The following is a 23,789-nucleotide window of genomic DNA, read 5'->3' on the forward strand; positions in this document are numbered from 1 at the left end:
TAGTGCCACAGTTCTCCTTCCTGGGACCCCTGTCCAACTGGTCAGGCCTCTCCTTCTGGACTCAGGAGTCCCACAGTCCTCCTCCTTAGACTCTCCATTAATTCAAGCTAGTTGCAGCCTTAAGACCAGCTTCTCCTTCAGCTGGTTCCTCACCCCCTATTTGTAGTTCAGTCCCTTCCCTTCCATCGCTGAGAGAAGTTGGTGAGTAGCAGACCTTCTCCTGCTAGTATGCCTCCTCTTGTGAGGGAATAGACAGAATATATAGAGCCTTCTTTCCCATAGCTTGTCCCACTTGGCTGGGGAGAGGAGAGTCTTGACCCCAGCCTGCACTACAAGGTTCCTGGCCACAGGCCCTTAATGACATAGTAGCCTGAGTTTTCCCTAAGCATTAACTATATTCCTCTTTATTCCTATGCCATTCCCTATGTTTTGCCTTCTCTAAGGGTATATCTACACTGCAATTAGACACCCTTGGCTGGCATAGGCCAGCTGACTCTGGCTTGTGGGGCTCGGGCTAAGGGGCTGTTTAATTGGAGTGTAGACGCTCGGGCTGGAGCTGGGAGGGTCGCAGAGCTTGAGCTGTCCCCTGAGCCTAAACATCTACACTGCTATTAAACAGTCCCTTAGCCTGAGCCCCACAAGCCTTAGTCAGCTGGCAGGGGACTGCCGTGGGTGTCTAATTGCAGTAAAGACAACCCCAGAAGTCTGAGGAAACTTTAAAGGATACACCATGGAACAGGTGTTGCCTGACCCTGCCACCTTAAAAGGGACAGTCACCCTGTTACAGTGATGCAGATAAAATGTAGAACCGTAAAATGTAGAAAGCCATAAAGTTGCTGCAAACAGAAAAGTTATTCTGTTGCTCTATAACATTCAATTTGCAAAGTCAAGAACTAAAAAGTTAGGAAATGCCAGAACTGAAGTTGATCATGCAATCTTAATTTGTCCCTTCGTGTGTGTGCACTGTGATAGCAGATAGCCCAGTATTGCATAGGAAGTCTGTGGCAGAGCCAGGAATAGAAGTTAGGTTTCCTACATTCCAGTCCAGTGTCTTAAAAATAGAAGAAAAGTGACCATTTTAAACTTCATGTTTCCCCCCTGAAAATTATGTAAATAAAAGTTCTGGTCCTGCAACTGGATCTGTGTGGTGAACTTATGCAGAATCCCACTGATTTCAGTGGGTCTTTGTGCAGGGGAAGAGTTCCATTCTCATGGATCTGTTTCCACCATCATTGCCTAAAATGAAAACTCAGGCCTAGCTGTTCAATATTCCAAATTTAGTTGATACCATTACAATAGGGCAGAAAGTGGTTTTGGGCCACAAATTGCTGATGAAAGGACTGGGAAGGAGGGGTGGGGGAAGGAGAAATAATAAATGTTGTCCAACTAGTAGAGAAAAGATGTTTATAGCCCAATTTTTTATTTAATTTTATTGTATTTTCATTTATGTTGCTAGGAATTGGTTTTGTAGTAGAAGGATACATTGTTCAACCCCCTTCAAAACAGTCTATTAAACAGCATTTAATGTTTTTTGGCTTTTTAGAAATATATACTCTGATAGAAATAAGATTTCATCTTTGTCTTACAACACACTCATACTAATATCGTACATATCATACGCATGCACAGCCTTTTCAGTATCTGTTACACTTGCATAGACCATGTAAGTGCTCCCTTTTTACTATGTGATATTATGTGATACAACACCACATTCTATAAGCCATTACCCTCTGATCCCACTGAGAGTTACCAAAAGAAACTACACCATCTACTCAAGAAACTCCCTGAAAAAGCACAAGAGCAAATCCGCACAGACACACCCCTAGAACCCCAAGCAGGGGTATTCTATCAACTACCCAAGATCCATAAACCTGGAAATCCTGGATGCCCCATCATCTCAGCCATTGGCACCCTGACAGCAGAATTGCGTGGCTATGGAGGCCCTAAACTACCAGCACTCCTAGCTATCTTCGAGACACCACTGACTTCCTGAGGAAACTACAATCCATTAGTGATCTTCCTGAAAACACCATCCTAGCCACTATGGATGTAGAAGCCCTCTACACCAACATTCCACACAAAGATGGACTAGAAGCTGTCAGGAACAGTATCCCCGATAATGTCATGGCAAACCTGGTGGCTGAACTTTGTAACTTTGTCCTCACCCATAACTATTTCACATTTGGAGACAATATATACCTTCAAATCAGTGGCACTGCTATGGGCACCTGCATGCCCCACAGTATGCCAACATTTTTATGGCTGACTTAGAACAACGCTTCCTCATCCCCTAACACCCCTACTTTACCTGCGCTACATTGATGACATCTTCATCATCTGGACCCATGGAAAAGAAGCCCTTGAGGAATCCCATCATGATTTCAACAATTTCCACCCCATCATCAACCTCAGCCTGGACCAGTCCACACAAGAGATCCACTTCCTGGACACTACAGTACTAATAAACGATGGCCACATAAACACCATCCTACACCGGAAACCTACTGACTGCTATACTTACCTAAATGTCTCCAGCTTTCATCCAGATCACACCACTCGATCCATTGTCTACAGCCAAGCTCTACAATACAATCACATTTGCTCCAACCCCTCAGACAGAGACAAACACCTACAAGATCTCTATCAAGCATTCTTACAACTACAGTATCCACCTGCTGAAGTGAAGAAACAGACTGACAGAGCCAGAAGAGTACCCAGAAGTTACCTACTACAGGACAGGCCCAACAAAGAAAGTAACAGAACGCCTCTAGCCATCACCTTCAGCCCCCAACTGAAACCTCTCCAGCGCATCATCAAGGATCTACAACCTACCCTGAAGGACGATCCATCACTCTCTCAGATCTTGGGAGACAGGCCAGTCCTTGTTTACAGACAGCCCCCAAACCTGAAACAAATACTCACCAGCATCCAGACACCACACAACAAAAACACTAACCCAGGAACCTATCCTTGCAACAAAGCCCGTTGCCAACTCTGTCCACATATCTATTCAGGGGATATCATCATAGGACCTAATCACATCAGCCACACTATCAGAGGCTCGTTCACCTGCACATCTATCAATGTGATATATACCATCATGTGCCAGCAATGCCCCTCTGCCATGTACAGTGGCCAAACCGGACAGTCTCTACGTAAAAGAATAAATGGACACAAATCAGACATCAAGAATTATAACATTCAAAAACCAGTTGGAGAACACTTCAATCTCCCTGGCCACTCGATTACAGACCTAAAAGTTGCAATATTACAACAAAAAAACTTCAAAAACAGACTCCAACGAGAGACTGCTGAATTGGAATTAATTTGCAAATTGGACACAATTAAATTAGGCTTGAATAAAGACTGGGAGAGGATGGGCCATTACACAAAGTAAAACTATTTCCCTATGCCCCTTTCCCCCCAGCCCCCAGTTCCTCTCATCTTCTTGTCAATTGCTGGAAATGGGCCATTTTCATTACCACTACAAACAGTTCTTTTTCTCTCCTGCTGATAATAGCTCATCTTAACTGATCACTCTCCTTATAGTGTGTATGGTAACACCCATTGTTTCATGTTCTCTGTGTGTGTGTATATATATCTCTCTATATATCTATATCTATATCTATATATATATATATATATATATCTTCCTACTGTATTTTCCACTGCATGCATCCGATGAAGTGGGCTGTAACCCACGAAAGTTTATGCTCAAATAAATTTGTTAGTCTCTAAGGTGCCACAAGTACTCCTGTTCTTTTTGCGAATACAGACTAACACAGCTGCAACTCTGAAATAAGACACTTTATTCTATTATACATTTATAAGTAGTGGTATGACTGTGGGTGCCTTTACCTGAGAATTGTCCTCTTTTTGAGCAGTATGGATAATAAAAACTGTAAAGCTAAATCTACCAATCCAATGAAATGGAGTTAATTTGGAGAGTAACTGGGAGTGCCAAGTACCCTTCAAAGTATGTAGTATGGCTTGAAATTGAATTCCTCTCTCATGCAAAACATTTAATCTCTTATTTTACTCTACAGACATCAGACTATTAACAGACCCATACTTTTTTAGTTTATTACAATTTCTGTGACATAATCTGTCTACACAAAGCCTAATCAGAAAAACAGGCGTTGTCCATAGCAACAATAGCAGCATTACTGACTAAACCACAAAATAGTCTTCTCCCTTGCAAGCCGACCTTTGGATTATCTTTGTCCATCCAAAGAATAGAATTTTGTTTTACATTCACATGGAAAAAAAATACCTGTGGTATTTTCTACATGCTCTTTACCAGTTTCCCATAAAATTAAATGTTAACTTTTTAATTGCATCAGATAGCCTGCTCTTGTATATAAGACAGTAGCCTAGGCTCCAAAACAGAAAATTGGTGTTAAAATTAAATTTAAAATTAGAAACCAAGATGCTAAAATCATATTGTAAATCAAATGTTCCACATTTTTTATCACATTAGTTTGGATTGGATTGAGTAGCATTTTCTTGTTGCAATTAAAACATGTTAATGAAATACAAATGCCAAACATATACTGTACCGTAAAGATCTGACATTTTTCTTTGATCTTTCAAAAAAATTCAGCTTTGTACATTGTAACTTCAGAAAAAAATAACCTTCTTGTTAATGTTATTTCTAAGGAGCAGTTTTGAAATGTTAAAGTTAAAAATAGAATTGTCCATTAAGCTGAATATCATCTGATTTAAGAGCCCATATACTTTTGAATTTCTTTTTTAAAAGACATGCATCCAAAGAAGTGGGTATTCACCCACAAAAGCTCATGCTCCTATACGTCTGTCAGTCTATAAGGTGCCACAGGACTCTTTGCTGCTTTTTTAAAAGAGAGACTGCTGTGTCAAGTTTCAGCCCATTCTGTTCCCCACAGTCTTTAGCACATTGAGTGGCAGGGTGCTTACGGTTTTCATTACTATTTTGCAGGACCAATCATGTAATGCCTTCCTCACCTAAGCATGCTACTCATGTGATTAATCCCACTGATTTGAATGGAACAACTCACGTGATTAAGAGGTTGAAGGATCAGGCCCTTGATTTATTTTTGAGGCAAAGGTGCTTTTTTAATTTGTATATTCACAGTGTAGACCCTGATCCTTCTCCATGTGAAACCAGTGGACGTAGGATCAGGCCCATTATCTTAACTCAGTACTGCTCCTGGGTGTTCTATAACCTGGTTGTAAAGGCCTTAGTAAAGAGGTTTGTTTCCCCGCTAATGTATTAATTTTATAGATTGTTACTTTTTATGACTCTCTTATCTTAAACTGCTGTTGTACCTCAGAATAGCTGAGAATAGTCATCACATGCTTCCTTAATCTAAGTCGTTATTCCTTCCACACATTCTTCTATGTAGTACTTATCATGTGGTATGCTCAAATAAATTATTTGGGATGACTTTTTAATTAGACACACTAAAGTCCATGTTGTAATGGTTTTCTTTTTAGGCATTTACTGGCCAAATTACTTTTTCCTACTTTATATTGGACCTGTAGTTTGGAGTTTCCTCCTATCAGACAAGAATGCCTTTTAAACAGTGAAGCACAAAATTGCACACATGAAAAACAGAACTCTTTTCTTAAATACCACGTGCAATTAAAAATATTAAGAGATTTGTGCTGCCCCATTTGGCTGTCATAAAATTTTCAGTATGCAGTGCAGCTGTCAGTCCTGTGATATTAGAGAGGCAAGGTGAATGAGGTGTAGCAAGAAAGCTTGTCTCTCACCAACAGAAGTTGGTCCAATAAAAAATATTACCTCACCCACCTTGTGTTCTAAAATTTTCAGTACACTGGAGAAAATTGTCCTCATGATTGCACAAAAATCATTTGCCCTTTTATGAGGGCTAATCCAACTTCAATAAGAAGTTGGATTAGGCCCTATTTTTGAATGTATTTAGGTACCTAAAGATGCAGATAGGAGCTTTTGAAAATCCCACTACATCTAACTACATATTTAAGTGTCTAAATACCTTGGAAAATGTGGTCCTAGGTCTGTTAGAATCCACATGTATGTTTTAATACATGGCTATGCCCCTAGGCCCATCAATTTATTGTGCTTAGGTGGGCAATAGATTACTTGTTGAAAATGCCAGAGTACAACTGTGCTTGTGATTGGGTGTGCTATCGCCTGTTCTTGTCTCTTTTCTTTGAAAATATAACTCTCAATGTCTGTCTACCTGAGGTCCGTCTATGGAACATTGTTATCTAATTTGAAGACTATCAGTAATTTAGTTAATTTAGTAATTTAGAATGTACTTTTTTTATACACTGGTTCTGTTGATGCCAAAGATATAACAGATCTTGCCAAAGATGTAACAGATCTCAAAAGGCTTTACTTGTGAAATAAAAATAGTACAATAGACTCTGTGTTGCAATTCCATGACATTTTCTGAATCAGTTGAGGGAAGTGTTTAACCATTACCTCCATGCTTATCTCCAAGTACATGCCCACCAATTTTAGTCCCCACATGATCTTCCTATGAAACTGTTTAGTACCTACTGCAGCTCAATGCCACTCTTCCCCACAGTCTCCACTGTAGGGGGTGTGGCTGCTAGAAAGGGTGTGTAGCTAGTCAGTGCTGCTGCTGCACTTGTGGTAGTAGTCGTCAAGGATTGCCCAACTCCTTGAGGCTGTAGGCAGCTGGTAGAGATTACAGCAGTGAGGAGGTGGGGTGGGGGCAGAACAGGGTTGGAAGGGGAGGGTGTGGAGTCTTGGAGGAAAGGGTGGAGTGTGGGCAGGGTCAGGGGCAGAGTGGGGCCTTGGGGGAAGGGGTGGAGTGGAGGCGGGAAGAAGCAGGGTGGGGGCAGGGCCTGGGGCAGAGTGGGGGCAGGAAAAGGAGGGGGGATGAGGGCTTGAAGGAAGAGGTGGAGTGGGGGTGGGGCCTGGGGCAGAGCAGGGGTCAGGAACTTCCCCGGTAGAGAGGAATTTGGTGCCTCTGTAGAAGGCTGATAACTAGTTCACTAGACTGGCTAGATGCAAGCAATTATTCTTTTAACACATTCTGGACACTACCAGAAAAAAACTAAAAAATAAACACTACTTTCAGTTAATTTTATCCCTAGTTAAATTGTTTCTTTTTGACTGTTTTTCTTACTCCCATACTATGCTCCTCCAGTTTAAAACCAGATATCATGGAATCCTCTACAACCTTGAATCTCTCCCTCATCCAGAAGTCTGACAGTCCCCATTTACAGAGCATTGCTAGAATGCTAGAATGCTGCAGTGAGAATACATGCTTTAGGAAATAGAAACATGATATGGTATCCATTTTTCACCAGCTTCACAGGCTTCCAAGATTCTCCACTTAGGCCAGGTCTATGCTAAAAAGTTAAGTTGACCAAGCTATGTTACTTAGGGATGTGAAAAATCCACACCCCAAGTGACTTAGTTAAGCAGACCTAACCCCCAGTGTAGACAGTAATAGGTTGACAGAAGAATTCTTCTATCAGCCTAGCTACCACCTCTCATGGAGATGGATTAACTATGCCAATGAGATAACCCCTCCCATTGCTGTAGTGAGTGTCTACACATGAAGCACTACAGTGTGGCACAGCTGCAGCTCTACAGTTGTGTCGCTGCAGTGTTTCAAGAGTAGACAAGTCTTTATGCTGTATCCCTGTTACTCCATACCCCTCACAACTTTTCCAGTCTTGGAATATTGGTCTCATCTCTGCAAATATCCATATCCCAGGGGGAGGGAGGTTTCCCTCTTTCACTTATGCTGTCATTTCTATCTGAAATTGTCTGGCCCCCTCAAGCCACTGAGTTACTTTTCCTGTTCATATTTTGCTTTACAAGTCTTCCTTTTCTCCTTAGCTTATAAATGACTGACCGTTCTCAGGCTATGCAGGACTGCGAGTCACCTTGTTACCCCATGCCGCCAGTGAGATGGAATCTTGCTTGTGCTTAGCTGACGCCGGGTTGTTAGACACTAAAACAGTCTCATCTGGGCTATGCAAGCCCTACCTTTGCCCTTATCTAGAAATAGGTGCACCTCCGTCCCAGAGTCCCTTTGAAATATTCCCCTGTGATATCCAGCCCCTGACATTGACTACTCACAGAAATACTAGGTCTGCTGTCCTATGCCAGCCCTTCCTTTGCCCTTACCTTACCTAACAACTAAATATCTTTATGCTTAAATTATTGATTATGTTGATTGGAACTGCTGCAGCAGTTCTAGTGTCACTCCCACCCAGGTGTTAGAAAAGATTAGATTTTGATGTTAAACTATCAAGTCATGAGGCCCGCCTAACCATATTCAAAGAAGTAGTCGACATTCCTTTCTGGTTTTGGCAAATTGTGGGAATCTAGAGTTGTCATGTTTATAGTAGGAAAATCAGAAATGTGTCTGTTCAAAGGGAGCCAAATTGCACTGCTTATCAATTAATCATGTTTATTTTCATAGGAAGATGGAAATTATTTAGAGTGCATATCTCCATCATATTACTATTTTTAAATAAACTGTATGTAGCTTAGGAGAGATGAAAGATTTGCCCCTCCCCATTGTGTAGTTTACTTGTAAAGGTTTATACTGTGGGGCAAGAAAGGTGCTATATAAGTCACGTTGCAAGATTCTTTCGCTCCTTCCCCAATCTAGAGTAAACAGTCTGTGTTTAAACTGCTATGTGCTTATGGTATAGCATTAGAACTAGTTATAATTCAAGTTAAACCTTGACTTCCTGTTACAATGGAGACCACTTGCATTTGTAGCCTTAGCGTAAACCTTTTCATTTAACTTCATGAAAGTGAATTAGTTTGAGAGTTTTCATTGTATGTATAAACCCTAGGCATTGACATAAATCAGTGAAGATAAGGTTTGTTTGTTCAACAGATTCTTAAAACTCTTGGATTGTGAAGACAGCTTTATAAAGATTGTAAATTGCAATCCAACACTATCAAAGTATAACAAGTCCAAAATATACTATAAAATGTCAGAAATATATGCACTTTAACTGGTCAAAATCAATAAAACTGAATATGTTAAAACTACCTGTCATATATGCTTTGTAATTGTTATTTTAAATCAGATCTGTTTCCTCCAAGCTTTCTCTTTTGATGAGGGAGGAGAGGGTAAACCTTTATTGGAAGTTGTTACAGTCGCTAGAAAATCAAAGTTCAGAAAGATAACTTCCTGTCCCAGTGTAGAAAAAGCATTTCAATAGCTATTCATCTCGGACTTTGACACTGTATAATGATCGAACTTTCATTTTTCCTAACTTCCGTTAAAAACAAAGGGCCTTATTGTGCTGCTATTCTTTAAATGTGTGGCAAGACCACAGTATGCTCATTATACAGTGTATAGAGATAGTAGTGGTTGCTATGTTGGCTAATTTTAAGAGCATTATTTTAAATAATGGAAATAAGGCTACTGGTAGTAAGCCAAATTATTTTTTGTAAGATCATATTAATTGAAGTGTGATCCTTTGTTCATTGAAGTAAATGACAACAGTCCTGTTGACTTCAATGGTGCAAGATCTGGCCCCAAATAGGGCAGTCTGTCCAGTCCTAGGAGGCCATTGCTGCTTTCTTGAAAATGCTTTAGTGTGGGCACAAGAGTACAGGGCTTCATAGCACAAGAGCACCTGGATTTTCATACATAAACTAGGCTGTTTGGAAAAAATGATCAGGCTTATGTAGAGTCATTACCGGATTTTATAAACAAATGAAGGGGAGATTAGGGAGAAGTAGTCGTCTCATCCTTTACAAAGCCTGTTTAATAATTTTTACTCTTCTCTCACACATGTTTTGAGGAGCTATGCTGAAGCCATCATCCTTCTAGCAGAGGAGGCTTGGAAGACTTTGCTGTTGAGTGCTAAGTTTCTTTTGCAACTCAGTTTTGCCTTTGCAGGATTTCTTGTGCCATCTAGAAACTAGGACGGAGAACAGAAACCTCCTCTCCCACGTAGCAGTGCACTCACTATCACTTCGCCATTGGGCAAGCCTCACTACCATATTGAAAGTATGTGTAAGCGGGGGAAGGGTCCCGCTATTATGGGGAACTTCCCTGGCTTCTGAACTACCCCAGTGAAATGGGCTAGCAGAAGGATCTGAGTCCTCGCTCCCACTTCCTTTACCTGGAGGCCTTCCTGCCCTCGAGGACTCCCCTTGCACTTTCCTGTCCTCGTAACCCCAACAAGGCTGGGCCCAGGATTCCTGGGGGGCTCAACCCCCAACCTTGCTGTTATCACCTAGGTCAGGGGCTAGGGTGTCCCCACTCCAGGGTACTCTTTTTGCACTGGATGCTTTTTTGACCCATTGATTATTACATACGATTTAAAGCAATACAGTTTATTTAATTAACAATTAATTTAAAAAAGAATAAGGAAAAATGGGAAAGGTTAAAGGAAAACACATTACCCCGCTCTGTGGCTGGGAACATCAGAAACAGTGTCTCTGGAATGTCAGGGTAGTTCACAGTCTGTTTCTTGTAGGTCCCAGACCACCTCCTCAGGCTCTGGTTGTGCTGCAGGGATGCTGTGGGTTGGACACTTGCTCTGGCAGTGGCCCCATGCTCTCAGGCTCTAGGTGGCAGGACCCTTCTTCCCAGCGTCGCCCCCCCACCCTGTCAGGGTTACGATCCCCTTCCAAGGCTGGCCTGCAGAGCCTCTTGGCTGAGGTGTCTCCCTGTGCTGGGCCCACTGTCCAGGGTCCCCCTCACTCTCCCCAGCTGCTCATCGCACCCGGCTCTGGACTGCTCCACTCTGTCTCAGCATGGCTGCTGCTGTTGCTCTGCCTCCAGCTCCCTGGGCTGTTCTGATTGCTGCAGCTCTCCTCCCAGAGCAGGTCTGCTCTCTCTGGGCTGCGCTCTGGCTTTGGGGCTGCAGCTCTGCTCCCAGCAGCTTAGCTTGGACCCCTGCTCTCTCCTTAGCTTGGCCACACTCTGTCTGACCCAGGCAATTCTGGCTCACATGGAGGACGGGACCCCCGTGGCCTCCTGACTCCTTGATTAGCCTGCCTGTCCTGTCAATCAGGCTGACCTGGAGCATTGGCCTCTCCCCATTGCCCCTGGGGACTGTCAGTCTCAGGGTCCTGATTTCCCATCAACCCTTCCCCTTTCTTTTGGTACTGGGCTCTAGCCAACCAAAACACCTCCACTGAATGTTAGTAAGGGGAGAAGAGTCCCCTTACACATGGTCACCATATGGATGTGTGGTGGGGTATACAAACCATATACCAAACAAGAAGATTTTAAAGAGCAGCTTTGGAATGAGGTAGCCCTGGCCCATGGCACCTGGGGGACATATCAATCTTAGTAGAGGAGCCTTAAAAAGGGAGAAACTTATTTCAGAAGGGCCAGGCTTGGAGAAGATCATGGCAGAAAGACAAGATACCTTAGGTTGACTGTACTTCGGCAGTTGGAGGATCCAGATAGGACAGAGAAGTTGCTATTCTTTATTTCTTTTCCTTTCCTCTGTTATCTTGAGGACTGAGTTTAGGGGCAGGGCCCTGAGACAGACCTCTGCTGAGAATATCATCCCCTGGCACTGAGAAATTGGATCCATTGAAGGAAGTAGCTCCAAAGGAGGAGCAAGAGCTCTGACAAAACAACCAGTTACCACAAGGATCCCGGGGCTGGAACCCAGAGTAGAAGGAGGTACTGAGTTCCTCCCCTCCCCCCTCCCATCGCCTCAACATGAGGACTAGCTGAAAGACCCCAGACAGAAGGGGCCAGAAGAATTATTGGGTCTGGACCAGGACTGTCAACCTGGTATGAGAGCCTGGGACTATTGGGTGAAAACCCTGGTTTACCATGGAAGAGGTGAGATAAAAGACCCAGCTGGAGGGCCAAATCACAAGGACCTGGCTGGGAGGATATCACCAAGCATTTTAGTAGACCTGGACAGCAGGAGTATGAGTGTGAAATCCCACAATGCTTCACGTGGCCACAAGGTGGCTCACCAGTTGCTGAGTCACTTTGCCAGGGGACCTTTATAATAAATGCTTTCTCCCCTCCGAGCTTGAAATCAAGATAATGTAACTTAATGGGAGAAACATATTGCACTGATATAATATGCATATAACACTTACTCTGCACTCAGCAAATCTCTTGTATCTTGGTGACATTTCTAGTACACAGGGAGTGTTCATCTTAAAAGAAAGGGGGTGTTTGTTTCTGTGATGTGAAAGTAGGACACGTACCAAATTTAAATCAATAAGGGCTCTGATTCCAGTTCTGGCTTTGTCTGCTGTGGGTCATCATGTCGGTCTCAGAAAAAGTTAATGATGTTTATAAAGAGTACTTTAGCTATTCAGGGAGAGAGGATTGAGTTTAATTTGAAAAAAAAAAATGCCCTCAGCACCGACTGACGGAGGATTTGCTAGATCAGAAGAAAAATACAGCAGCGCAGTGCCTTGTATAATTTCCAAAAGGAAAGCTGATCTTTTCTTCAGAATGAAATTCAATAGCAGTGCTACAGGAAAGGAATAAATAATGACCACTTTTAACATATGTTAAGAATTCACTTGTAAAGACTGTATTGCTTAATAGAGCAATTTTCAGCACTCACTAACTGTGCAAAGGAATAGGAATTATCTTCCAGATTAAGTAGTTATGGGGACGATAGGAAGATGTATTGACCTATTAATTTAAGAACACCTAATTAAACAGTCCTTGGGGCAATCAGAACCTGTTTCGCGTGTATGTGTGTGTGTAGGACAAAGCAATTTCACGTTCTTTTGTATTATTGAAGAAGATTAACATATTGTTCTTTCCTGAAGTCTTGTTTAGGTAAGCGATTGTAGTGTAGAAGATCAGTGGACCTTTTTATATTTATTTTGTCCTGGTGCTTGTTACCTTAAAAATGTTTTGCAGTTTTCTTCTGTGAGTGATGGGATTGCAAAGATAAACATTGTAGATGAGGGTGGAGGGGAGGAGGAAGATGTTCAGCATTCCCCCACCTCTCCTTTCAGCCTATTTTAAGATTCAGGAATAAGCAAACGGAAAGAATATCAAACAATACGGACACGCATCTGATGTTTAAGCCCTCCTCCTAGCACTTTGTATGCACATAGCCAGAAGCCGCTCAAGCAGCTGCAGCGCGTTAGTTCCAATAGTTTAACAGGCAGCTTTGTAGCTCTAACAGAAAGCCGTGCTAACGCAGTTGTTTCCCTCCATGTTCACTTGCAGTGATAGCTAGTAAGTGATCTTTGGCAACGGGATTGTCAGAGGAGTAGTAATGTTTAACAGGTTTCTGTAGAGGAGTTAGTTGCTTTTTTCTTTGCAGATCATTATCTATAAAGAGACGCTGAGGGCAGGCAACACCATGTTGAAAACAGAATAGGCTGAGCCGAAGCAGAAGCTCTGCACGGTTCTCTGGAAGTGAATTAACAAGGAAATACTTGAAACAACCAAAACAAATATCATATTACTGTATTATTAAAGCTACTTGGGGAATATGGCTCAGCAGACAACAAGCCCAGACACCTTGACTGTACCTGAAGTTGATAGTCCACAGTACCAAAATCCATGGCTGAATGAGGATCTTGTAAAGACCCTGAGGGAAAACCTGTTGCAGCATGAAAAGTCCAAGACATCCAGGAAGTCTTCATCTGTTTCACCCAGGTTATCTCCAGTCATTTCTCCTAGAAATTCTCCAAGGCTGTTACGCAGGATGCTTTTGAATAGCAACATACCAAAACAGCGGCGTTTCACTGTGGCACATACATGGTAAGAATTGTGCACATTGACAGAAGAGATTACATATAGGGTTAACTTTTTGTCTCTGCAGCAGTGCAGTGCTTACTTTTGCATGGGAAGCTTTTTTTTTTTTTAATCTGTATTGTTCCAGCGTTATTCCATACATGTAAAATAATTCATAAAAAATCTGGAATCTTTCAGATAGGTATTAGGAATGGTTTAAGAGTGCCAGTCACTCTAAGTTGACTTAAGGTTTGAAGTTTATCAAAGTACATTCTATTCTAGATATAAAATGAGAATACAGTGTTGGTGTCAGGATTACTTTTTCTCTCTGATTTTCTTAGGAAATTTCTTTCTCTGCTCCCCCGCCCCCAGGCATTCAAACAAGGATAATAACAAGGAAATGTATTTGACTCTCTGCTGTTCAAGTCAGAGTAACTAGGCAGAGATGTTTGTGTGTGATTTTTTTTTTGTCATATTTATAACCTCCTAAGTAGAAGACTAGATCTCCATAGCGTTCAAATTTAGTAGAACTTTCTAGTAGCGGGCGGGGCTAGGTCCTGTGTATGGAGTAGTTGTTGAAATAATTATTGTAATAAATACAGGAAAAGTGAAAAAGTAATTCCCCGTGTTAAATAATGATCACTGGAATGCTCTTTTGATGTGTGTGGTTAGTTAGATGAAAAACATTCATATGCATTGAATCCCTCTGCTGTGTACAAGTAGCATGCTTTTATATTTATTATCTTTCAAAATGATATCTATTGTATTCTTGTACTTCCAGAAATAATGCACTGGTATTTGCTGTGATGGTCTTGTCATCTTTGATATGCTCTGTCTTTTCTTTGTGGGATTTCTTTGTGGCATTAGTGTAAAGGGAATAAGCTTACTGCAGAAAGTGATGATAAAGGGTGACATGTTTTAATCAGTGAATGGATCAGTAATGTTGATTTCATTAGTTGAATTAAATTAATTGCAGAACATAGCCATATGTTATGTTTATGCACTATGGTGTGGGTGTGCATACGTGAGTATAACAGAAAGTGCATTTAATGTAGAAATGGTAAAATGTGTCTAGGGCCTAATCAGAATCAACAATACATGTTAAAATGAACACACATTCAGCATAGCGACCAGGAAAGGGATTTAGACATTACTGTAGGAAGATGACAAAGTAATTAGTGAAGTGTGTGGATATAGTGTTGAGAAAAAATAAAACAAAAAACAAGCAAGATTCAGGGAGGCATGGAGAAGAAATAAAAAACTGCTGTTATACAGGGTGCTTGTTAAGACCTGAATTAGAATAACAGGGTACCTTTCCATTGGAGAATATTATTGCTCCTTGGAGAGGAGAGGAAAACAATTTTTCCACAGTTTAGGAATGTTTGTTTTCCAAGAAATGTATCTGATAAGAAGGCATTACAAATGTGTTAGAGAAAACTAAATAAAATTAAGAAGTGTCTTCTCCCCTTGATCAATGTACATCAAGTCCCAAAAATGTCAAACTGTTCATATTAGTTACGGGTTCAACAACTTGGTGATCAGCTTTTAAATGAGTAAATCAAGTAGTGTGACCAGACGGCAAATGTGAAAAATCGGGACGGGGGTGGGGGGGTAATAGGAGCCTATAAAAGAGAGAGACTTAAAAATCGGGACTGTCCCTATAAAATCGGGACATCTGGTCACCCTAAAATCAAGGTAAAAACAGAATTTGGATAGAACTGTTTCAACAAAGGTTGAAACCAAAATTAATTTGCCAAGAAAAGTCAACAAAGAAAATACAGGGTGTTTTTGTAATAAACTTGTAAGAAGTTGAGCAATGGAGAATGCGCAGTATCTCATAATTGACTCTCTCCTGTTGAAGCTATTCAACTTTGTATAACTCAACTCATTGGAGCAGGAATTAGAATCTGGGTGTCTCCCTTCCTAGCTGAGTGCCCAGTCGCCTGACTATAGAGTTTCTTTCTCTCTCTCTCTGGCCCAATGACTGTTCAAATATTGTATACAAAGTGGAACAGTTTCAACAGGAAGAATGAAAGAGACTCACCCTAGGTCAGGGGTTCCCAAACTTGGTTCGCGGTTTGTTCAGGGTAAGCCCCTGGCGGGCCGCAAGACGCTTTCTTTACCTGAGCGGCCGCAGGTACGGCCGCTCGCAGCTCCCAGTGGCCGTGGTTCACCGTTCCCAGCCAATGGGAGCGGTGGGAAGCGGCACAGGCCGGGCCACCGCTTCCGCAGCTCCCATTGGCTGGGAATGGTGAACCGCAACCACTGGGAGCTGCGAGCGGCCGTACCTGCGGCCGCTCAGGTAAACAAAGTGTCTTGCGGCCCACCAGGGGCTTACCCTGAACAAGCGCGAACCAAGTTTGGGAACTCCTGCCCTAGGTCATTCTCCAGGGATCTGGGAGATCCAGGGTCAAATCCCTTTTTAGGATTAGGGAGTTGAAGTCAAGTCTCTCCTCTCCTAGATGAGAGCCCTAAATTCAAAACTATTGGATGTAATGGGCTGCCACCAGCACTGCCTCCTCCTTCTGTGAATGGTGCCTAATAACCTTAGGAATCTAGCCTGAAAAATAAAAATATTTCATTTTGGCAATGTCAGAGTGTGGGGTGGGTTTTGTTTGTTTGTTTGTTTGTTTGTTTAGACCAAAACAAGTAGCAAATATTTTCACAAATTTGCAAAATGTTTTTGTTGTCCCAAATCTGCATTTTTGGCACAAAATAAAAAAGGCTTGTGCCAATTTTTTTTTTTTTTTTTTTTTTTTTTTTGGCCCAGCTCTATTTGTAATGTCGAATTGAAGGCAACAAAAGCAATGAATTCTGAAAGGCATTAGAAGTTGTCAGTGTGGCAGTCTAGGACAAAGTGGAACATTGTGAAATCTAGCTTCACTCAATCTGGAAAGTATTGTTGCACCAGTTAACTTGGAAACTATGGGAAATACCTTCACCCCTTCTGCCCCCACTCCAGCCCTCTTTCACCAGGAAAAAGAACCAGCATAGTGTGAAGGGGCCCTAAAAGCCCTATATCTGGCTGGGTGAGGATTCCCCTCATGCAGTCACTTTGAAAGACAGCCAGAAGACTGCTTTCCAAAGATGAGCCCTAGCCCTTCTGTGCCAGGCCAGGGCTAAAGGCATGTTTGGGGCAAGATTCCAGGCAATACTGTGGCCAGTAAGGTAGCCTGGGGACTCTGTCATAATAGGGTATGTCTACACTGAAGTGTAGTGAAGATATGGTGGCACAGGATTTATTGGGGACTAGATGCCACCAGGGACCCTGGATATGCACTCAAGTTGCTGGCCTAAGTCAGTGCCCATGCTGCCTCATCATCACTGTTATTGTTACCAACACCAGTGCTACCTAGATTAAAGCTAGTGCGGGGAAGCCTGCCCATGTTAAAATTACACCTTACGGCCCAGCACAGAGTCTCACTGTAACTAATTAATCCTGAGCACTACCTTGGGGTGTTGCAATTTAGGGTTGATATTCTGTCCTTAAATGTGCGTTTACATGTTGTAGTGATATCTACCCTATCACTTTTAAATGTAAGAATCAAATGACAAATCTTGAGATTTGAAAGGCAAGGTGGGTGAGGTAATATCTTATATTGGACCAACTTTCGTTGGTGAGAGAGACAAGCTTTCGAGCATACACAAAGCTCTTCTTCAGGTCTGAGAAATGTACTAAGGGCTGGTCTACACTTAAAACACTGCAGCGGCACAGCTGCACAAATGTAGCTGTGCCACTTAGCGCTTCAGTGACACTACCTAGACCAATGGGAGGGGTTCTCCTATCGGCATAGGTCCTCAAACTCTCTAAGAGGTTGTAGTTAGGTTGACAAGAGAATTCTCCTGTTGACCTAGAGCTAGGTACGCTGGGGGGTTAGATCTGTTTAGCTGCGTCACTCAGGGGTGTGGATTTTTCACAAGGCCTCAGAGTGTCACAGCTAAATACAAGGTGGAACAGATAGTTTCGCATAAGTAGTTAACGCATTTCATGAAGGGAACATTCAAGGTGAAAATGGCCTGGTAACACCTGACCAGTCATGGGGGGATGGGGAGGGTAAAAAAAACTGAGGATGGGGGTTAGTGGGTTAAAGATTGTTATAATAAGCCATAAATCCAATGGTTATGTTACACTGCACTTTCGTCGGTAAAACTTTTGTCGGTCAGGGCGAGGTTTTTGCACACCCCTGGCTGACAAAGGTTATACCGACAAAAAGTGCCGGTGTGGACAGCACTTTGTCAATGGGAGACACTCTTCCGCTAACAAAGCTACTGTTCCTTGTTGGGGATGGCTTTATTTTTAATTAATTAATAATGGAGATATCCCATCTCCTAGAACTGGAAGGGACCTTGAAAGGTCATCGAGTCCAGCCCCCTGCCTTCACTAGCAGGACCAAGTACTGATTTTGCCCCAGATTCCCAAGTGGCCCCCTCAAGGATTGAACTCACAATGCTGGGTTTAGCAGGCCAATGCTCAAACCACTGAGCTATCCCTCCCCCCGGTGGGAGAGCTCTCTTCTGCCGACAAAGAGCGGCTACACTGCTTACCCAGTGTCTCTATTGAGTCCATGATTTTTAGTGTCTAGCAAAGGTATGAATTTAAGACAGGTTAATCTTTTAAATGTGTTACCACTGAGGATAAGGACTGAGAGGCACATATAGAATGAGGCAGTTAAAGCCAGTTGAAATAAGCATCATTCATCCTTCTGTGGATTGTCTTCCTGATTTGTTTCTGTGTTTATGTTTACTATACATTTCCACTGGCTGGGCACCCCATATATCTTGTATTCTCCCTTTTCGCCCAGGGAGTATTATGGTCTTTAGACTAATTTTTAAAGGGTGCTGCTCTTTTCCTCACAGAAATTATTTGTTTGCTACTTCTTGGACTGTTTCTCCTATTTTCTTGGTAGGTGACTTGCATTTTCACTAGTTTAGACAACAGAACTAGCTGCCATGCTTATTTGACAGATAGATGAGACATAAGCTGTAATAAATCTGAAAGTACCTTGTTTAAAACTGCATATACCAGATGTTCTTTTTTGTTTTCTTCCTTTTGGATACCAGTCACACTGCTTGCTTTGTTCATATGATGCCTTCATAAAGGTCTCTGTGCACTTTTCAGACTTTTAAATGCTTGGGAATAGTTGGTGCATTATATTCCTTTTTGGGATGAAATGCTCATCAAACTTTTTAAAAACATTGCCATGATTATTCATCTGTACTAAATACAAATTATGTACAGACTTTGTTAAGTTGTGTTGCGATTTGAAATCTGGTGAAGCACTTCTTTTACTCAGACTATTCCAGGGGTTTATCAAAGCAAAATTCTTGTGGTATTTTCTTTATTTATGCAGTTTCAAAATCAGACACTACTTTACCGGCATAACATAACAGTCTCTGTCACTGAACAAAGAATTTGGTTAGAATAAGGTAAAAAGTATTACTGATAAAGCCTGCCTCTCTCTGTCTTTGCTTCACTGTAGATCTTTTACCTAGAACCTTCTCCAGCCCCTCTTCACTTTCTGCTGGAGATTGAAAGAAACAGTACACATCCTCACTATATCCAATTGGTTTCTGGCAAATATTCACAAAACTAAACCCTCATAACAACAAATATGACAATATAGCAACAGCATCTGCTTCAGAAAAGAAAACTAATTAGAAAAGTATTCCTCTTAACAGATATATTGTCATTGTTCATGAGATCAAAAAATAAAAGATGAAGGATAAACCTTGAATTTAATTTATTAAATATAGATTACTCAAGGCTTCTGTGACATTTAACTGAATCAATTAGAAGAGGCTTTGCAATTCACAAGTATCTTGAAACAACATGTACTTCATTTGTGGTGTATTGTTTCAATTTTACAGCTTTTCAATGCTTTCTGTTTCCTTGCCATCAGATTATATCAGATGAAGTCTTTGAGAGAGACTCATCCACATATATCTGAACCTTACAAGTCCTTTACAAATAAAGTGATGTAAAGCTTTTTACAAAAAATAAATAAATAACTTTTTGTGCCTGAACCTGTTAATAGAATAGGCTATCCTTCAGTAAAAAAAGCAACTAAAATGGCTTCTGCCAGTGACAGGAAGAAATGCATAGAAAGCACATACAACAAAAGAGGTCCAAACAAGCCTTAACTTTCAACTGTCTTTTTTTTTTTTTTTTTAAATGAAAAACAAGCTTTTTAGTCCATCTTTGAGTTTTCAAAACAGTGGCTAAATACGTATATCCACATCAGAACATGTGGAGTAAATTATAAATTGTAATACCGTATATACTCGTTTATAAGCCAAATATTTTTGGTAAAAAAGTGATGCATCAAAGAGCGGGGGTCGGCTTATCAACGGGTCTACACCAAAATTTGATGATTTTAAACTCTATGGAATCATTGAATTGAATATCTAATACATTGTCGTTTTGTTTACCTGGAGCATCTGCAGGCATAGAGCCTCAGCTGACTGTGGCCGCAGTTCGCCGTTCCCAGCCACTTCCCGCAGCTCCCATTGGTTGGGAACAAGCATGCCTGCAGATGCTCCAGGTAAACAAAACGTCCCGACCTGCCAGTGCTGGGAGTAAGCTAGTATAAATGCAACAAATAGTTTTGTTTTGTTTGTTTATAAAAGCCATAACAAAATGTTTAATATGAGCTCAACCCTATGCCCACTGAAATCAAAAGGATCTTTTACATTGACTTCAGTGGGTGCTGGTTGAAACCCTACATCAGTTTTGTATTAACTTTTATTATGTGCATTTTTAAGGAAACATGGAAATCTGTGCCATGTTGTTGAATGTAGTGGATCATCCCTTTCTGCTTTCTTAGATAATTTAGTCACCAACTCATCAGTCTCTAGTATTGTGACGAGTGGGGGTGGGGTTTTTTGCGGGGGAGGGGTGTTCAGATCCTTTGCGGTGTACATATAGTTGGGTCAAATTATTCCTTCTGTGCTTGTGTGGGAGATTTTTGGGGGGGACATGAGGAGGAGAGAGAGGAGTAAAAGATGTCAAATGCTGATCAAAACTGGCCAGTAAGTACATAATGGGATGAAGGAGCCCAAGGTCCTGTCTAAGCTACAAGTTTTAACAGTGAAATTGTAGCTAGTTAGAGGTACATTGCAAGTAATATGATTCAGTTTGTGGCCACATGGCAGCTTTTTAGCCATCATAACTGCACCTATTTTCCTGCCTAGCCATATTTTTATCAGTATGTTCCAGGATAACCTGAGCATCTAGTCTAGACTGCCTCAGTAGGGAATAGAGTACCTTGAGGACATGTCAACTGAAGAACATCAGCAGCACATGGAAGTAGATACTCTGGGAAGTCCTATCGTATAAAGACTTGGGAACAAGAAGGAATTGGACAACCAATTACACAAATACGGTTACACAAATAATTCCCCTTTAAAAGAATAGAATGATTGATTAGCTGGCTACAGGAACTCAACCATGTGCCATTCCAACCCTTTGGCAGGGGCAAAACACTGTTAGCTGCCCTTACTATCTGACATGCAGAGAAAAACCATGGCACTTATAGGTTACAAACTGTTATAAATTGTTCTGTGGACAGAGTTGTAATGGCATCATCACCACCACCACTCATCCAAATGTGTGGAAGCTCTTTCATGTGAAGAGGATGTGGATTTTAGTGAGAGGAAACAGCTGATAGAGCATTACTTTATGCAATATCTTTTGTTAACCCATAGAAATCCCTGTGGAATTCCTTGCGGAAGTTACACTAACTATCATTAATATCTGTAAAACCCTGCTTTGGGGAAAGGGGAGACCCTCTGTCCACACCTGAGCTCTATGGGATTTATCCACCAGTCATGGGACATCCATGGGATTTAAGGCCATGCCCCCTGTCCCAACCAGGGATATGAAAATCTTGCACATACCAATTGAAAGATTTGGTGGGAACTCTGAGTGAAAACTGGTGTTTTTTACTTAATTTTGTCCTTTCTATATTTTTATATAGGAGGGCATGACATGGCTCAGATTTTTTTTTTGGAGGGGGTATTCCGTGTTGTCTTGAAGGGGAAGGCTGTTGAACTTAATTTTTAGTCACTAGTCTGCTATAGAAATTTAGCTACTATTTGTTTGAGAGTGGTAGGTCCTCATTGGCCGTGTAATTCTAGCAGTATGTGAGCTGGGCTTCCAAATAGAAAAGTGAAAGTATAAGGGTTTGATAGGAGTTCCCTCTATGATAGCAGAGAAATTACTGAATAACTTACTCATGGCTTCAAGGCAATGCTATAACTAATCCTTCCTAGTCTAATGGAAATAAAAATAATTAACTCATCCTGAACCTCTGTGTATATAATTTCGGACTTGGTAATATGAAAATTGCATAAACTTTGAACAATTAAAAAAGGAATGCACTATTGCAACATTAATGGTGAATACTTGAAATTTACACAAGTTAGACATTGTAACTCTGTTTCCCCCAAAATATGCATTATATTGTTTTAGGGCGTACAGCATGTTGCGTTCATTTTAATGCCTTATAATATTTAAGTTACAACAGCTGTGAGAACTAGCAGGTACCAAAAGGTAAAGTAATTCTGCTGGTTTGTGTTTGACAAACTCAGCCATGTAAGGATTCATAGATTATTAGTCTAAAAGGAACTACTATGAATTATCATCTAATCTGACCTCATGTATAACACAGGTCACAGGACTTCCTTAAAATATATATATTTTAAAATATCCAAACTTGATTTAAAAATTGCCAGTGATGGAGAAACTACCATTGCCTTGGGTAAGTTGTTCCAATGTTTGTTTAACTTCTCTGCTAAAAATACATGCTTTATGTAAGGGGACTGTTCTCCCCTTACTAACATTCAGTGGGGGTGTTTTGGTTGGCTAGCTCCCAGTACTAAAAGAATGGGGAGAGGCCAATGCTGCAGGTCAGCCTGATTGACAGGGGGGCCAGGCTAATCAGGGAGTCAGGAGGCTGGGGGGGGGGTCCCATCCTCCGTGTGAGCTGGAATTGCCTGGGTCAGACAGAGTGGGGCTGAGCTAAGGAGAGAGAGCAGGGGCCCGAGCTTATGCTGGGAGCAGGGCCATGCCAGCCAGAGGGGCCAGAAAAGCAGCCCAGGGAGCAGGTCAGAGCTGGGAGCAGAGTCACGGAAGCAGCCCACAGAGCAGACCTGTGCTGAGAGCAGAGCTGCAGCCACAGAGCCCGAGGGACCAGAGAAGCAGCCCGGGGGCTGGAAGCAGAGCAGCAGCATCAGTGCTGAGGCAGAGTGGAGCCAGAGCTTAGAACAGTGGAGCTGGAGCAGTCTGAAGCCGGGTGCGGTGAGCAATTGGGGCCAGCCAAGGGGGGATCCTGGGCAAAGGGCCCAGAACAGGAAGACACCTCCAGCCAAGGGTCCTTGCAGGCCAGACTGGGAGGGTGATCTTAACCTGACGTGGGGCTGATGCAGGGAAGAAGGGTCCCATCACCCAAAGCTTGGAGATGTGTGGCCACCACCAGAGTAAGTGTCCAACCCGCAGCATCCCTGCAGCACAGCCAGGGCCTGAGGAGGAGGCCTGGGACCTACAAGGAACAGACAGTGAACTGCCCTGACGTTCCAGAGACACTGTTTGTAATGTTCCGTGACACAGAGCAGGGTGATGTTTTCCTTTAACTTTTCCCATTTTTCCTTATTCTTTTTTAAATTAATTGTTGATTAAATAACTTGTATTTGCTTTAAAGTGTATGAAATGATCAGTGGGTCAGGGAAGTGTCCAGTGCAGAGAGAGCACCCCGGAGTGGGGACACCGTAGCCCCTGTCCTAGGTGACCACAGCAGGATTGGGGGTCGAGCCCCCCAGGAATCCTGGGCCCAGCCTTGTCGGGGTTACGAGATCTCTGCCAGACAGGAGAGTGGAAGACGAGTCCTCAAGGGCAGGGAGGCCTATGGGTAAAGGAAGTGGGAGCGAGGACTCAGATCCTTCCGCTAGCCTATTTCACCGGGGTGGTGCAGAAGCCAGGAAAGTTCCTCACAATAGCGGGACCATTCCCCAGCTTACACTTAGTTCCAGTCTAAATCTGTCTAGTTTCTACTTCCAGCCATTGGATTGTGTTACATCTTTTTCTGCTAGATTGAAGAGCCCATTATCAAATTTGTTCCCCAT

The 23,789-nt window shown here is 42.1% G+C and overlaps 1 protein-coding gene across 6 annotated transcripts in view; it reads left to right on the forward strand.

The window, feature by feature from the left end:
• Positions 1-23,789, forward strand: part of PDE4D (phosphodiesterase 4D) — a 1,107,352-nt gene that overhangs the window by 457,140 nt on the left and 626,423 nt on the right. Inside the window, exon 1 of one of the 6 annotated variants that reach the window (XM_054031505.1) lies at positions 13,113-13,697. The exons of the other annotated variants lie outside the window; for them this stretch is intronic. Coding sequence (XP_053887480.1) covers positions 13,426-13,697 — 272 coding nt within the window. The 5' untranslated portion in view covers positions 13,113-13,425. Of the gene's footprint in view, positions 1-13,112; positions 13,698-23,789 lie in introns of those variants that run through there. 6 annotated transcript variants of the gene reach the window in all.

Source organism: Malaclemys terrapin, chromosome 6 (genome assembly GCF_027887155.1).
Source record: "Malaclemys terrapin pileata isolate rMalTer1 chromosome 6, rMalTer1.hap1, whole genome shotgun sequence".
In the NCBI taxonomy this organism is placed as follows: Eukaryota; Metazoa; Chordata; order Testudines; family Emydidae; genus Malaclemys; species Malaclemys terrapin.